The sequence below is a fragment of the Chiloscyllium punctatum genome, chromosome 23 (assembly GCF_047496795.1).
Source record: "Chiloscyllium punctatum isolate Juve2018m chromosome 23, sChiPun1.3, whole genome shotgun sequence".
NCBI lineage: Eukaryota > Metazoa > Chordata > Chondrichthyes > Orectolobiformes > Hemiscylliidae > Chiloscyllium > Chiloscyllium punctatum.
Genome location: NC_092761.1, coordinates 70,997,907 through 71,014,122, shown reverse-complemented (window position 1 = coordinate 71,014,122; position 16,216 = coordinate 70,997,907). Strand labels below are relative to the sequence as shown.

Genomic DNA, 16,216 nt, shown 5'->3' with positions numbered 1-16,216 from the left:
TCATTAAACGTCCCGCTGTTCTCCTTCACTCAGCGTATTGTGCTCTCTATTCACTTGACTTATTTTCCTTGTGACTGGTGTCTTCTGTCTCCTATTTCACATGGTGTATCACGCTCCTTCACTTGTTATTACACACTATCCTCCACTCAGGATATCACTCGCTATTTCTTGGCACTTCATTCTCTCCTTCACTTGGTGTCTTTCTCTTCTTTACTCAGTGTCTCACTCTCTCCTTCACTCGGTGTCTCATTACCCCTCACTCAGTAGTTCACTCCCTGCTTCAAATGGTGTATCACTCCCCTTCAGTCAGCATCTCAATATCCATCTCTTGGTACATCAATTTCCCCCTTCAACATCTCATCCTTTGCTCAGTGTCTTGTTCTCCCCTGTCATTTTGCGCCCTGCTCTCCTTCATTCAACACACTTGTTCCTTCTCATGGTCTTGTGTTCTCTCAGTTCACTCAGTGTCACACTCTCCCCTTCACTCGTATTGCTGTCTCCTTTCACTTGGTATCTCAGTCCCCTTTCACTCAGTGTCTACCTCTCACTTGGTGACACATTTTCCACTTGATTCTTCTTCTCACTCTGATCCTACATGTATCATGTTCTTCTTCACTCGGCATCTCATTATTTCTTTGCTCCGTGTCTTGCTCTCTTCCTTCACTCTGCATCTCCCTCCCTCCTTCACTCTGTGTCTCGCTTTCCTTCACCCACTTAGTCACTTTCCGTCACTCAGCATCTCATGTAACACCTTCATTCAGCATGCTGCTCTCCTTCACATCTTGCTCTCCCACTTCACTTGGTATCATACTCTCCCTCCTCACTCAGCATTTTGCACTCTTCAATCTGTACCTCACTTTCCTCTTCTTACGGCCTCTTGCTCATCTTGATCACTCAGCATCATACTTTCCACTTCATTCCATGTCTCACGCTCATCACTTGCTACCTCAGTATCCCCATTTGTTCGGCATCTTAATCTCTCTGCTCACTTGGCGAATTATTTTCCTCTTGACTCTTCTTCTCACTCTCATCCAACATATTCCTCATTTTCCTTCAATCGGGATCTCACTCCCTCCTTCACTCCATGTCTCGAACTTCTCCTTGAACTGGCATCTTGCTCTCCATCACTCTGTATCCTACCTCCCTCCTTCACTAGGTGTTTCGCTTTCCTTCACCCAGTTAGTGACTTTCCATCACTCAGCATTTCATGTAATCCCTTCATTCAGTGTTGCTTCATTTGTATTTCAAATCTTGCTCTCCCAGTTCACTCAGTATCTCATCCTCCCTCCTCTCTTGGCATTTTTCTCTCCTTATAACATTTTGTTCTCCTTCTTCACTCAGTGTCATACTCTCCATTTTACTCAATGTCTTGCTCTCCTCATTTAATCAGTTTATCCTTCACTTGGCACCTCGTGCTCTCTGTCCACTTGGCGACTCATTTCCCTCTTCACTCGGCATCTCACTCCCTCCTTTACTCCATGTCTCACGCTCTTCCTTCAGTCGGGGTCTTGCTATACTTTATTCATCATCTCAGTCCATCCTTCACTGTGTTTTGCTTTCCTTCACCTGGTTAGTCACTTTCCATTAGTCAACGTCTCACGTAACATCTTCCGTCAACATTTTGATCTCCTTCACTTAACGTCTTGCTCTTCTACTTCACTCAGTATCTCACTCTCCCTCTTCACTCAGCATTTCACTCTCCTTGAGTAAGCAACATACTCTTTCCTTTCTTCTCCATCTCGCTCTTCTCCATCAGTCAACATCTCACCCTCTGCCTTCCGTGTCTCGCTGTGCCCTTTCACTAGGCCTTTCCCTTCCTCTTTCTCTCAGTGTTTTCTCCTGTCCTTTCACTTGTTTCATTCTCCTCCTTTGCTCAGTGTGTCTCACATTTCACATGGCATCTCGCTCTCCTTCAATCGGTGTCTCATTTTTCTCTCCTCACAGCATCTTGCTCGCCCTGTTCCCACTGTGTTACATTCTCTTTACTTGTATTTTGTCATCAGTATACCTCAGTATTCCCCATTCATGCATGGGCTTGCTCTACCTCTTCACTCGATAACCACTCTCGTCGGCTCACTTTCCTCTTGAATTGTCTTATCACTCTGTTCCTTTGCATGATGTCTCAGACTCCTTCACTCAGCATTTAGTTTTGTTCTCCACTCAGCAATTTATTCTTCCTCACTTGACGTCCTCTGCTTTTAATCTTAATCAAACTCTTTCATTTCCTTTTCATTCTCAAGCTAATTAGTTATTTTGCTCTTTGTTCCCCTGCAATTATCTTTCTTTTGCTTCTCCTTCTTTCCCCTTTGTCATTCCCTCTAATTCAATTTGCTTCATTTGCTAGTGAATTTTGGAGATCTCTAATAATTGCAATTCCATTTTTGGCTATTGGAAATATTGAGGTCTTGCTACAATTATTTTACTCACAGACACAGGCAACTCCATCATCAGCTGGCCTGCCAATTCCAAAAATGTTTCCTTATTCACCTTCTGTAAACCATCCCAAGTGACGCCTTCCACTTCCAGGGACTCTTAGACACCGAAAGAGCCATTATTACACAAGGCACATCTTATTTTCACCAACTGATTGCAACACTCTTTTGGTCCAATATTCCGAAACCCAAACTAGAATCAGAGAATTCTATCCTGGACAAATCATCAATATTGTTGTGGACCAGACAAGCACCCCTATCTATGCAAAAGCTAACTTTTATATCTATTTGAAGGGAAGTAGTTTCAGATGAAATTTAACTGGTCCACTACAAGGCTTAAAGCAAAACACACTTTATCCTTACAACATAGTTGAAATACAAATGAAAAGAACTGACATAACTAACTCTATTGAAATACAAACTAGGATAATATTTTTTTAAACACTCAGCTGCTCTGATATCCACAGCACTCTATAAACACAGCATATGACAAAAATGCATATGACAAAACAGTTTTGGATCACACCTGCTGCCTCTGAACAGTCCAGAAAAAAGCAACAATATGCCCCGTTGGATTTTTGAGGAAACTTCTCCTCTAAGACTTCACTATAGCAGCTTAGAACTCAATCATTTAGTTCAGTCACAGCACAAACATTCTCACTAACCAGCTGAGAGCAGAATTAAAAACCATTCTGTGTCTGTGAGAGCCCTGACACTACCCAATGCCAGTATGTCCTTCCTGAGGCATGGGGCCCAAAATTGGTCAGTTTCTAAATGTGGCTTAACTAAAGCTTGATAAATTCTCAGAAACACATTGCTGCTTTTACATTCCAACCCTCTTGAGATTAATGACATTACATTTGCTTTCTTAATCACGGACTCAACCTGCAAGTTAAACTTTAGAGAATCCTGGACGACACTCCCAGATCCCTTTATACTTCGGCTTTATAAATTTTCTCACCGTTTAGAAAATAGTCCATTCCTGTATTCATTTTTCCAAAATGCAAGACCTCACATTTGCTCACGTTGAATTTCATCAGACATTTTCTGGACCACTCTCCTAAACTGTCTAAATCTTTCCACAGCCTCCCCATCTCCTCAGTACTACCTGTCTGTCCACCTAACTTCGTATCATCATCAAACTTCGCCAGAATGCCCCCAGTCTCTTCATCCAGATCATTAATATACAAAGTGAACAGCTGCGGCCCTAACACTAACCCTGCGGGACACCACTTGTCACCAGCTGCCATTCCAAAAAAAAATCATTTATCTCAACTCTCTGCCTTCTGTCAGACAGCCAATCATCAATCCATGCCAGTAGCTCATAACATGGGCCCTCACCTGGCTCAGCAGCTTCCCGTGAAGCACCTTATCAAAGGCCTTTTGGAAGTCTAGATAGATAACATCCACTGGGATTCCCTGGTCTAATCTACTTGTTACCTCTGCAAAGAATTCTAACAGGTTTGTCAGACACAACCTTCCCTTACTAAATCCATGCTGACTTGTTCTAATCCGACCCTGCACTTCCAAGGATTTAGAAATCTCATCCTTAATGATGGATTCTAGAATTTTACCTACAACCAAGGTTAGGCCAATCAGCCTATAATTTTCCATCTTTTGTCCTGATCCTTTCTTGAACAAGGGGGTCACAACAGCAATTTTCCAATCATCTGGGATTTTCCCTAACTCCAGTGATATTTGAAAGATCACAACCGTCTCTGCTATTTCCTCAGCCACCTCCCTCAGAACTTCAGAGGTAGCCTATCTGGGCTAGGAGATCTTTCAATTTTTAGCTCTTTAGCGTTTCTAGCACTTTCTCTTTTGTAATGGCTACCATACTCAACTCTGCCCCTGACTCTCCTTAATTGTTGGGACATTACTCAGGTCTTCCACTGTGAAGATGTTCCTAAGTGTTCCCTTACTTTAAGATCCTTTATGAAGTCTGGCTCATTACATAGCACTAAGCCCAGAATAGCCTACTGACTTGTGGGCTCCATGACAAGCTGTTCCAAAAGGCCATCCTGTAAGCATTCCATGAATCGCCTTTCCTTGGATCCACCAGCAACATTATTTACCTAGTCCAGCTGCAAATTGAAGTCCCCATGATCACCTTGTCCTTGCCTTTCTGACATGCCCTATCTATTTCTCACCACATCTTGTGCACCTGGTCCTGACCACTGTTAGGAGGTCTGTACGTATGGTTTTTTTTGCCTTTGTAGTTCCTCACCTCGACCCACATAGACGCCACATCATCTGACTCTCTGTCATTCAGTGCCATAGACTTAATTTCATGTACAAGGTAACCCCGCCCCCTCTGCCCACCTCCCTGTCTTTTCGATAAGTTGTAAATTCTTGGATGGTTAACTGCCAGTCCTGAACCCCCACAACCACATCTCAGTGATGCCTACGACATCATAATCATTCACGAAGATCTGTGCCGTTAGTTCATCTACTTCGTTATGAATACTACGAGCATTCAGGCAAACGCCTTAATGCTAAATTTATCATTCTTAGAGATATTGGAAATTGTAAGATGTCCAAAGTTATTCTTCCTTTTTGCTGCATTCCCAGTCTCCCTCAAGCTTAACCCACCTGCGCAAATACTATCCTGATGCTTATTTTTCCATTTAGCTCCATACTCCCCGTCGCTTTCATTTTCCCTTCCCCCCAACTCAGACGTTTAAAGTCCTACTGATCACGCTATTTATCCTTTTCGCTAGAACACTGGTTCCAGATCAGTTCAGATGGAGACCGTCCCAATGGTACAGATCCCCTGGTTCCAAAAGTGATGCCAATGCCCCATAAAATGGATTTTCTCTTCCTCACACCAATCTCTTAGCCATGTATTTACCTCTCTAACTTTCATATCCCTACGCCAATTGGCACATGGCTCAGGCAGTAATCCGGAGATTATGACCCTTGAGGACTTGTACTTCAATTTCCTTACTAGTGCTTGATAATTCCCAAACAGGCCCTCCCAACCTTGTTTTGCCTATGCTGTTAGTCCCAACGTGGACCACAACTGGATCCCCCATCTCGCTCCAATATCCTTTCAAGCCGGTCGATGTCCTGTACTCTGGCACCGGGCAGGCAACACACCATACGGGACTCCTGATCCAGCTTCTCCCCCTAATTATAGAATCCCCTCTCACAACTATTTATCTTTTTGCTCTCCCTCTTGAATGGCCTTCTGCACCATGGTGCCATGATTAGCTGCCTCATCCTGTCCACAGTCCTTTCCCTCATCCTGATAGGGAGCAAGAATCTCATACCTGTTGGGACCTACCTGCCTCACTTACAGTCACACTCTGTTATCCCTGAACACTTACTGAATTTGAATTAATCTACCAGGTGTGACTGCCTCCTGAAACAAAGTGTCCAGGTTACTCTCCCCCTCTCAGATGTGCCGCAGAGTTTGAAGTTCAGAATCCAGATCATCAATTCTGATCCCGTGTTCTTCCAGCAACCAACACTTGCTGCAGATGCTGTCACTGCCATTCACAATGGTATCAGCCAGCTCCCCATCACACAGCTACAACACATCACCTGTCCGGCCAAAACTACTTAATTAACTTTTATATTTAGCATCATTCACCCTATTATTCAGTGTCTCACTTATTTTCTCTCAACCTTCTTGGTCTCTTTCCCCAGTAGTGTCACACTCTCCCTTTCCCATTTACTCAGCATCTTGGTCAGCCCTTCACTCTTAAACTCACATTCTCCCCACGTGTTTTGCAATTCTACACTCAAGACTTTCATCTGGCATATCACTTACTCTAATGTCTCATTCTCCCTCTTAACTCTGAATCTCATTTTTCCTGCTTCTCACAGCTCTCTCTGAGACCACCTTCACTCTGCATTGCGCTCTAACCCTTTACTCTAGGTCTTGCTCTCCTTCACTCTGACTCAAGCTCTCTCCATCGCATGACACCTCACTCTAGCCTTCACCCGGGTGTTTCACTCAACTTCTTTGCTCCATGTCTTGCTTTCCCCTCCACCTGGGAAGGGCTTATTCCCAAAATGAGGCCTGGACTACAAATGTCTTCAAGGCAGGGATTGATAAATTCTTGATCTCGCAAGGAATTAAAGGGCTACGGTGAGAGTGTGGGAAGTGCTGTTGAAATGCCCATCAGCCATGCCTAAATGGCGGAATGGTCTCAATGGCCTTATTTCCACTCCTGTCTTATGTCGATTCTCCAGCTGCTCGGACGCTGCCTGACCTGCTGGGTTTTTCGGCCCCACACTCCTTCACTCAGCGCCCGCCCCCATTCACTCTCTCTTCCCCCTACACGCACTCTGCTTCATCGGCGTCTCACATTTCCCTTCAATTGGCATCTCAATCGCCCCCCCCACCCCACTTCACTTCACTTCACTTCACTTCACTCCAGAATCCCACAACTCAGCCGTGATCTTTTTTGTTCTCTCTCGGTAGTGGAAGAAGCCAAGAGCTCGGGGCAAGAGAGCCTCGGGCCTTGATGGGGAGCAGGATCCCCCTTCATCCACATTCCAGTAAGTGCGGCTGGGAGTGTCAACACCACTGAGTGTTTTGGCGGTCACCACTTGACGACAATAACCGTCACTCTCTGTGGAACCGCGCGCACACTGACGACAGCCGTCCGCTTTACCCGCTCAGCAGCAGCCTCCCCGCTCGAGACACCCGCCGCTTTGCGACAGTGCTGCCGCGAGATGGGCGGGGCGTCGTCGCCGAGCTGCCGTCGGTCAGATTGGCCGTGCCGGCCGCCGGCCATTGATGCTGCGACTGCGCGCCCTCGGTGCCGGCTTTAAAGTCGCCGGCGTGTCCGTGCCCTGCAGCCGGCCGTTCTGGGACTCTGCTCCGTGTCCCGGCTGCCTCTGCCCGGCCTACTCCTGCTTCCAGTCCCCGCTCAGTCGTAGCGAGCGGGAGCCGCTTTCACCCAGTTCCGGCTCGCTCCTCTTAGCCCGGTCACACGCCACCATGGCAGCCCAGAGCATGGCCAAGAGGATGGTCTGGGTGGATCTGGAGGTAACTTTTACCCCAACCCTCACCCCTTTCCCTTCCAGTCTGCTAGAGCCATCTGATGGCAAATTAATGTATCCCTGGGGACCAGGAGAGAACTGCCGCTTTGCATCAGCCTCTCCTCACTTTAAACAGCATTTACAAAATGTTTTCTCCAAATGAGGATTTCATTTTAGCCCAGTTGTGAATAATCGTGCACCTTTTAATTCGTCCAGCTTTTCACTTTGTTTGCTTTTTCTGCATTTTGACCTCACCTAAAGTAGCCCGAATATGGTCGTTTCCAGAGACTACTTACTCTACTACTTTTAAAAAAAAAAAAAATTTTAACGTCCCGCAATGATCTTGTAACAGGCACAAGGAAACCTAGTTTATGGTTTTAATAGATCAGACCCTAAAGTAAGAAATGCTTTGTGCTATAAGCATATGCGGCGTTTGTACTGTGCCACATAGAGATGATGCAAGTTTACCTAATGGTTTTTCTGCAGTGAGCTGCATTCTATCTGGTATGGTACTTGCTATTGGATGGTGCTCTTTTTCCACAAAAAATCAGTAACTTGACCGTGCAAACTGATCAACTCTTCTTAGTTTAAAGTGTTGGTACTCAGGGCCTATACAGGTTTTCTACCTGGGTGGGAAATGACGTGTACAGCTAAGAAGCTAGAATTGATGGAATGGAATGCAAAGGGATAAAATTAAATTTCAGTTTGGTGGCCTGGGTTCTAGATTATTGTCTCCTTTGGTAGCCCTTTAAGGTTATGAATGATTTGTTCCACTCCAGATAGCTGTGTATGATTGGCAGACTCTGCTGTCTGTAAAGTAGGTGGTGCCTGAAGGATGGAAGAGTTGGGTCCATGACTTGTGGACCCCTTCAATCACTTAGCTTAACTTCTGAGTGTTCCTGATGAAGTCTTTTGTTATGCTCGGTGCCTTCCTGAAAGAGCCACCTTCATTTTAGGTCACTTAAAAGTCAGGATTTCCCATGAACTGGAGGTTTGATCTCCTTCTTAGAAGCTTTCAGGATATGTGCTTGGAGTATACCCATCTTGTGCAGTCAGTACTGTAGTCATCAGATTGACTATAACTTTAATAGTTGATGTGAAGGCACAAGTCACTTAAGTTTTATGTGGGGTGGTGTTTTTGGAAACAGGTTCACTTGGGGTTTGTTGATGTGACCAGTTTTAAGTTCCTCAACTAGCCTGTTCTGTGCAGAGCTGTGTCTCCTAGCTTGTATAGAAGTGAAGTAACTGATGTATAGAGAACCAGAATAATGTTCTGCCTATTGTAATATGGGGTGTAGCTTTTATAGAAGCTGGCTATTTGCAAATAATATGTTGCAATTAATACTTAACCTTTTTAATTGTGGAAGTGCCAGAAAAGTGGGAAAGCTATGTAATAAAAACTACAATGTGGTCTGACATTTTGCTTTTATCCCTAAATAGATGACTGGATTGGATATAGAAAAAGATAAAATCATAGAAATGGCATGCATTATAACTGATGCAGATTTGAATATTTTAGCTGAGGTAAGGTTTCTTAAAATTCTGGAAAAGACTATTTTAAATGGTGTCTTTTGTATATGTTTTGAAACACTGTCCCTGTTACTTTCTATTAGGGTCCACACTTGATTGTTAACCAACCAAATGAGCTATTGGATGGCATGTCGGAGTGGTGTACAGAACATCATGGAAAGGTATGTGGTTGTTTACTATTTGTTAGACTGTATGCCCACAAAAGCATGAAATGCATTTAGTTAATTTATGTAGAGAAAACAAAGCTGAGAAAATAAGGGTAAATGATTAAGACACCTTTGTTTTGAATCTGTAACTGAGTTCACAACATAACATACACAAATTGGTGCCAGAGAAATTATTCACTGATTACTTTTCCTCTGTTCTTTAAAAACTCCCTTTTCACGCAGTAGCACCTTTCTTTTATTTCAACTGACTTCAGTAAATCAAATAAGATTTTTACCTTTTTTTGTTTTCTAGTATAATTTCAGTTCCATGTATATCAGAGGATTGTAACAACTTGCCCTGTGGCAAAACAGATCTGACAGCAGTTTCTAGATTGGCATCTGTAACAGTGCCAGAGGTTACTGTCAAATTTACCCTATAGTAATGTCAGTTGCCAGTGGCCTTGCTGTTTATTGTTACAACAAACAGTGATGCTGAAGTATCCATATAATTGCTATTATTATTGTAAGGGCAGAATTTGCTATTTTCAAATTGGCCAGTTGTTCTGAATTGCATCTACACTGCTCGTAACCTTTACTCACTGGCATCAATTTTTTTTTCCTGAGAACTTCACTACTTTTTATTTTTAATTCTTTCTGGGGATGAGGGTGTCTCTGGCTAGGCATTTATTACCCATGAGGTAAAAACAATGGCTGCAGATGCTAGAAACCAGATTCTGGGTTAGTGGTGCTGGAAGAGCACAGCAGTTCAGGCAGCATCCAAGTAGCTTCGAAATCGATGTTTCGGGCAAAAGCATTGCCCAGTGGGCAATTGAGTCAACTATGTTGTTGTGGATCTGGAGTCATATGTAGGCCTGACCAGGTGAAGATGGCAGTTCCCTTCTCTGAAGGACATTAGTGAATCGAATGAGGTTTTTTGACAGTGGCATCGCGGTCATTACACTCTTAATTCTAAAGATTTTTTGAATTCCAATTTGAATTTTCCAAAATATTGTTTGGGTCTGTGTGTTAATAGTCCTACATTATGATACTACAAAGCCATTGATTCTTGCTTACTACAGGAGATATTGACAATGCCTCCATAAATTATTCAAATTAGTGGAAGAAAGAGTAAAGGATGTACTATTTAATGGGCAAAAGAGTCAGATGTACAGCATGGAAACAGACCCTTTGGTTCAACTCTTCAATGCCGACCAGATTTCCCAACCCAATCTCGTCCCATCTGCCAGCACCCAGCCCATATCCCTCCAAATGGTTCCTATTCTTATACCTGTCCAGATGCCTTTTAAATGTTACAATTGTACTGTTGAGTTGAATTTGAAAGCGTGACTCAGTTTAAATTTTTGTGATACATGTGATTACCACATTAACAATGTGAAACATATTTTGATCTTCCTTGCAGTCAGGCCTCACACAGGCAGTGCGTGATAGCAAGATCAGCCTGCAGCAAGCAGAGTATGAATTTCTGTCTTTTGTACGTCAGCATACGCCACCCGGTCTCTGTCCTCTTGCAGGTATGGAAGATTCAAATAAGATATTGTCTTGTGTCTTCTTAATGCTTAGTGTATAATTACTTGGCGCAGCACAGGTGGATAGAATGGTGAAGAAGGCACATATTATACTTGCCTTCATTAGCTAGGTCGTAGAATGTAGCAGCACGGAAGTCTTGTTATAGTTGTAAAACGTGGGAACACAGATGGCATACCGTATGCAGTCCTGGTTGTCACTTTTTTTACTCTTTGGAAAGAAGTGGTTGCAGTAGAATGGGTGCAGTGAAAAATCAACAAGATGTTGCCTGTGGTGAGAAGTCTCGGTTGTACGCAGAGACTGGATAGGCTGGGTTTATTTTCCTTGGACCAAAGGTGGCTGAGGCAGGGGTCTGATATATGATGTACAAAATTGAGAGGTGTAGACAGAGTAGATTGAGAATCTCTTGCCATGGCAGACAATTTCTAAAACCAGAGGGCATACCTTGAAGGTAAGGAGCAAGTAGTTTCAGAGGAGGCATGAATGAGATTTTCTTCACCCAGAGTGTGGCAGATATATGAAATATGTTGCTGGAGAGTGGTGGAGGCTGATACTCTAGCCACACTTAAGCCTCTAGATCAGCAATTAAAATGCCCAGGCAATATGGGTCATGGACCAAGTGCTAATAAATCAGTGTAGTTATTGGTTGACATAGAAACCATAGGCCACATGAATTGTTTTCCATGCTCAAAGGACTTTAAATATTTTAAGGAAATTTAATGATTGTAGCAAATATTCACTTTTTTAAAAAAATTGATACCTAAAGAAGCAAAGAATCACTGAGAATGGACAAATAAACCAAAAAATAAGGATTTTTCTTTGGACAAAATTGTACTGGGAAAATGTTTATAACCACCAGTCTGGTCATAATTGGGTGATCCATATCTACTTTTGATGTGTAAACACTGAATATACAATTGCATGAGCTTACAACCTTCAAGATGAGTGAAGACCATTCAGAAGGGGTGAGTGCAACAAAATTCATATTCCAAATGTTTATTTCTAGGAAATTCAGTACATGCTGATAAAAAATTTCTGGACAAGTATATGCCACAGTTCATGAAGCACTTGCATTACCGAATAATTGATGTTAGCACTATCAAAGAATTGTGCAGGTAAGAAGTTTGCTGTTTTAGTCAAATTTTGACTATTACTGAACAGTAATGATATTAAAATGCAATGTGAAAATGAATGAACTTGAGTGCGCTGCACTTTTGTATGCTTCTGATTTTTTTTTTTTTTTGTTGGAGCCCATGGTATCACCACGGCACAGGAGTAAGTTTACTTGACGCATATATCTGCATCTAGGTTGCTATTGTAGGAGACAGACTGCAGACAGCGAGATGCTTAACTGACAGCCATGGTAATGATAAAATAAACTCCTGTCCATAATTAATATCTATAGGAAAGATGCTGTTAAATTTCAGAGGGTGCAGAAAAGATTTACAAGTACATTGGCAGGACTGGGAGGTTTGAATTGCAGGGAAAAGCTGAATAGGCTGGGCCTGTTTTCCCTGGAGTGAGAGGTTAAGGCATGACCTTTTCTCTTTGAATGGGAGAGTCCAAATGAAGAGGGCAGATTTTTGAGGTGAGGGGAAAAATCATAAAGGGTCTGAGGCATGACTTTCATGCAGAGGGTGGTGCATGTATGGAATGAGTTGCCAGGGGAGATGAAGTGGGTACAATTATAACATTTAAAAGGCATCTGGATGGGTATATGATGAATTGGGAAGGCTAGAGGAATATGGGCCAAATGTTGGCAAATGGGACTAGGTCAGATTGGAATGTTTGGTCGGCATGGACAAATTGGACCAAAGGATCTGTTTCCATGCTGTGTGACTTGATAATATGAAGGCTTGATCTTGGTTTCTTGCTGTTTCTATTATCATTTTAGCCATTTCACTTGCAATTTTCTAAGCTAAATGAGAAGCTTAACTACTGAGGAAAAATCCTCTATCCCATTTTAACCATTCTATTGTGACATCAAAAATAATCCTTGCTAACTGATCTCCATTTTCAGAGTAGTGTTGATACTTAAGCCTTTTTTTTCCCCAAGCTATCAATTTCTAAGAGCTTTAGTTTGGTTCCAAAGTGTACTTTAATCATTGATGCTGTCCATTATATTAAATTCCCCCCCACCCTGTCAACCTAATGAGTCATAAGAGTAAATGTTCTTTGTTTTGGTGTTTTTAGACGCTGGTATCCAGATGAATATGAAGACGCACCAAAGAAGAAAGCATCACATCGGTGAGTAATGTCTGCTATTGATAACTATATTTTTGAACATTCAAAATGAGCTGTTTATTAAATCCTTTTTATCATGGAACTTTTAGTTTTAAATATACATTATAGATATGGGATTCTGTAAATGTTTTTTTTCAACCCCTTGAAAAGCTATCTACTCTTGATTCTTAATACCTGTAAATATAACATCTGGGCAGTATTTTTTCCAATGGAAGTGAAATTTTGCCAATGCCAGAAATCCAACTAGCACTGAAAATGCTTGAAAAACTCAGCAGGTCTCATTGCAGCAACTGTGGAGCTCTTTGAAGGAGAGTCACATCAGACTCAACATTAATTCTGTTTCTCTCTCCACAAATGTTGTTGAAGTTTTGTCAGCATTTGCTATAATGCTCATCCTTTTTCAGTTTCTGACTTTCTACATAACTGTTTCTATTTGGCTGTATTCTTACCTGTCCAGAAGAAGGCTGCACAAAATCTTTGTATGAAAAGATCTTTGTGGTGTTATTGATCTGGTCCCTCAGAACTTTGCACTTTTTTTTTAAAATGTAGTTGAAATTAGGCAAACTTGGACAGTGTAGAAGTAGAACTCAGAATGAATGTCTTTTGAACAGATAAAAACATCAAACTTTGCCATGTCCACAATCATGATTTAGACTATTCAATCAAGGAACAAATTTGTCATTTGTTGACCATCATCTTTGAGAATTGTACTGACCTCTGAAAGTATGATCCAACAAAACCGTTTTACCTTTTTGCTGAGAACACTATCCAAGTGCATAATTTTGCAAGTTTTTGTCATTTTTGTTACACAAGCTAACTGTAATCCTTAAATTGTATCATCTTTCAGAGCACTAAATGACATCCGTGAGAGCATCAAAGAACTACAGTTTTACAGGACACATATATTTAAAGAAACTAAAGCAGATGAGAAGAAAAGAAAAACTCATCTAGAAAATGGTGACAATAACCAGCAAGAGAGCTAGAACTAAAGGATTGGCTGACATCTGGAAAGCTCATCCAGAAAATTCTATGCCTGTTTACATTTTTTTTGCTTCCAGTCAAGTGTTGGACACTTGAAAATGAGCTCTTTTGTGACATGTCATGGTTAAAAGCAGTATCTAAATTTCTTTCTGTTGTGTTTAGCCCTTTTTAGTTGGACTTCAATCAAATTTGTTATAAAGCCAGTCAATGCTTCATTTTGTTTCTTGCAGTTGGAGTCTTTGGCCTATGGATCAACACAACAGCATTATTTTAGAACACTGCTGCTTTTTTAATTTCACATTTTTCCCATTTAAATGCATAATAAATCTGACCATTTTCTGCTTCAATTTCTAATTCCGATTTCAATTTCAATATCTTTGGAGTGGTTGGTTCACAATTATTTGCAATTTAGAATTTATTACTGCATATGGTGTGACTTCCTTGTTTCTCTGTTGCTGATTTCAACTTGCCAGAAACTAGTTTAACATTTAATCATGTGTTGAAATAGTGTACATAGTCAAATCAGAACTGTTCAATTAATAAATGCTAACAAATACTGTAAACACTCTGTAAACCCCTTCATTATCCTCAACTCTGTTCGCACATTGCATGAAATTTAAAAATTAAACCTTGAAAATGCACTATTTTTATTCAAAATAAACCCTGCCTGTTACAGCAAAAGGTCATGTCTGTTTTAACTTTGAAGAGTGGAGTAAAGGAGATTTTTGAGATAAAATGGTTCTTCAATCAGCAATAACCTCTTTTTTAAAAATAACTAAAAGAAAGACATTTCCAGGGTGTTTTGGAGGCAATTTGTAGCTTGACGTTGAGTATAAGGAGCTAAGTGATTTGAACCTTGTTCATAAGTTTCATGAAGTGGATGGGACAAAGGGCAAAGGTTTAGAGGGAAATCAAACTCTGGATTTAAATTGAACTGACAGAGAATATTCGGCTATTTACCAAGACCGGTTTCTCAATGATATTGGTTGTTTTGTGTAGATTTGTAACACTACCTCTAATTGCTTCACACTTTAAGGCATAGGGGTTAAAGGTGAGACAGAAGGAAAGGAAGCAAATTCTGCATTCCGTACCCCACTGCCTGATCCATATGGGGGAAGGATACCTGAGTGAGAATCAGCCAGTTCAAGAGCATGACCCATGGCAAAAAAAATTAAATGTTAAAACATTTAACATTAGTGGTGGAAATGACCAGCTGCTGGTTATCAGGAGGTCCTTTTAAATTAGAATGAAGAGATTTAAGGTTAAGCTAAGAGCAACAGGGAACTTTGAGCTGCTAAGCACCAGAATTAATTCAGGTTGTGGATATCCTGCAGGCTTGTGAAGCTGTACATTTCAAAGGGACAGGCCATAGAGCAATTTGAGAAATTTTGAGACTTGAGGTCTTTGTTTCCCTGGTTAAGTGATCAGTTTAGGGATTACCAGTAGAAGTTGGGACACTGGCAAAAGTGTTTAGGATGACCTTAAATCCCCGTGTGTAGAATGCAACAAACTGGGTGAGATTATAATAATTAATTTCTGTTCCCCTATAAGTTTCCATTCATCATGGTTTGATTGTCTTTTTGTTACAATGGGAACTATTTAATCTGATTTTGAATATGAGTAGGTGGTGCCTATGTGGCTTGCTAAACCTGCTCTGTGATTATGGGCATAGCTAATCTTGGGTGTCAACCTCACTTTCCTGTCGTCTTGCAATAATCCCTTAATTCCATGTGAGACCCAAGAATCTGCCCATTCAAAGCATAAATGTACTCACTGGTGATTCCATGACCTTCTGGCACTGAGAATTCCAAAGACTCAAATTTAACTGCATTTTTAAATGTTCATCGTGAAATTTCTGTTCCACTAAGCCCTAAGACTGAAAAATGTGCCACTTCTGTCCACAATGCAGACTCCCCAAAAGTGTCCTGGAAACTTGCCTGCTCAGAAGTGTATTGGGTTGGTCAAGCCTAATATAAAGCCAACGTGAATGAAATTTGTGGCAGCCGCTGACTTTAGGTACTGTTAGAGATGGTAGCTTATGGGTGCACAAGGTGCTTAAACTCATCTTTACACCAAAAGCAATCCAAGCTAGCCTCAGTCAATTCATGATGAGACAGGAATCAGTCATGGAGGAGCAAGCTACCCATGGTCTCAAAACCTTGCTTTAGAACTTCATAATATTTAATTGGGGGAGGTGATGGCCTAGTGGGAATATGACTGGACTGTTATCCAGGAACCTAGGTAATGATCTGGGGACTCATGTCTGAATCCCACCAGGGTAGATTGTGGAATTTGAATTCAATTTTTTTTTAAAAATCTGGAATTAAGAGTCTAATGATGTGT

General features: G+C 41.5%; 2 protein-coding genes across 2 annotated transcripts in view; one reads left to right on the top strand and one right to left on the bottom strand.

Moving 5' to 3' along the window:
• The window catches only part of rbm7 (RNA binding motif protein 7), a 65,590-nt gene extending 58,377 nt beyond the window's left edge, over positions 1–7,213 (bottom strand). Inside the window, exon 1 of the mRNA XM_072593167.1 lies at positions 7,058–7,213. Within this exon, the coding sequence (XP_072449268.1) occupies positions 7,058–7,180 (123 nt within the window). The 5' untranslated portion in view covers positions 7,181–7,213. The remainder of the gene's footprint in view (positions 1–7,057) is intronic.
• On the top strand, positions 7,168–14,554 carry smfn (small fragment nuclease). Its single transcript, XM_072593170.1, has 7 exons — positions 7,168–7,434; positions 8,868–8,951; positions 9,041–9,118; positions 10,524–10,635; positions 11,655–11,763; positions 12,842–12,895; positions 13,740–14,554. The coding sequence occupies exons 1-7, from the start codon at positions 7,183–7,185 to the stop codon at positions 13,873–13,875; spliced, it is 825 nt and encodes a 274-aa protein (XP_072449271.1). The 5' UTR covers positions 7,168–7,182; the 3' UTR covers positions 13,876–14,554.
• Positions 14,555–16,216: the final 1,662 nt, after the last annotated feature.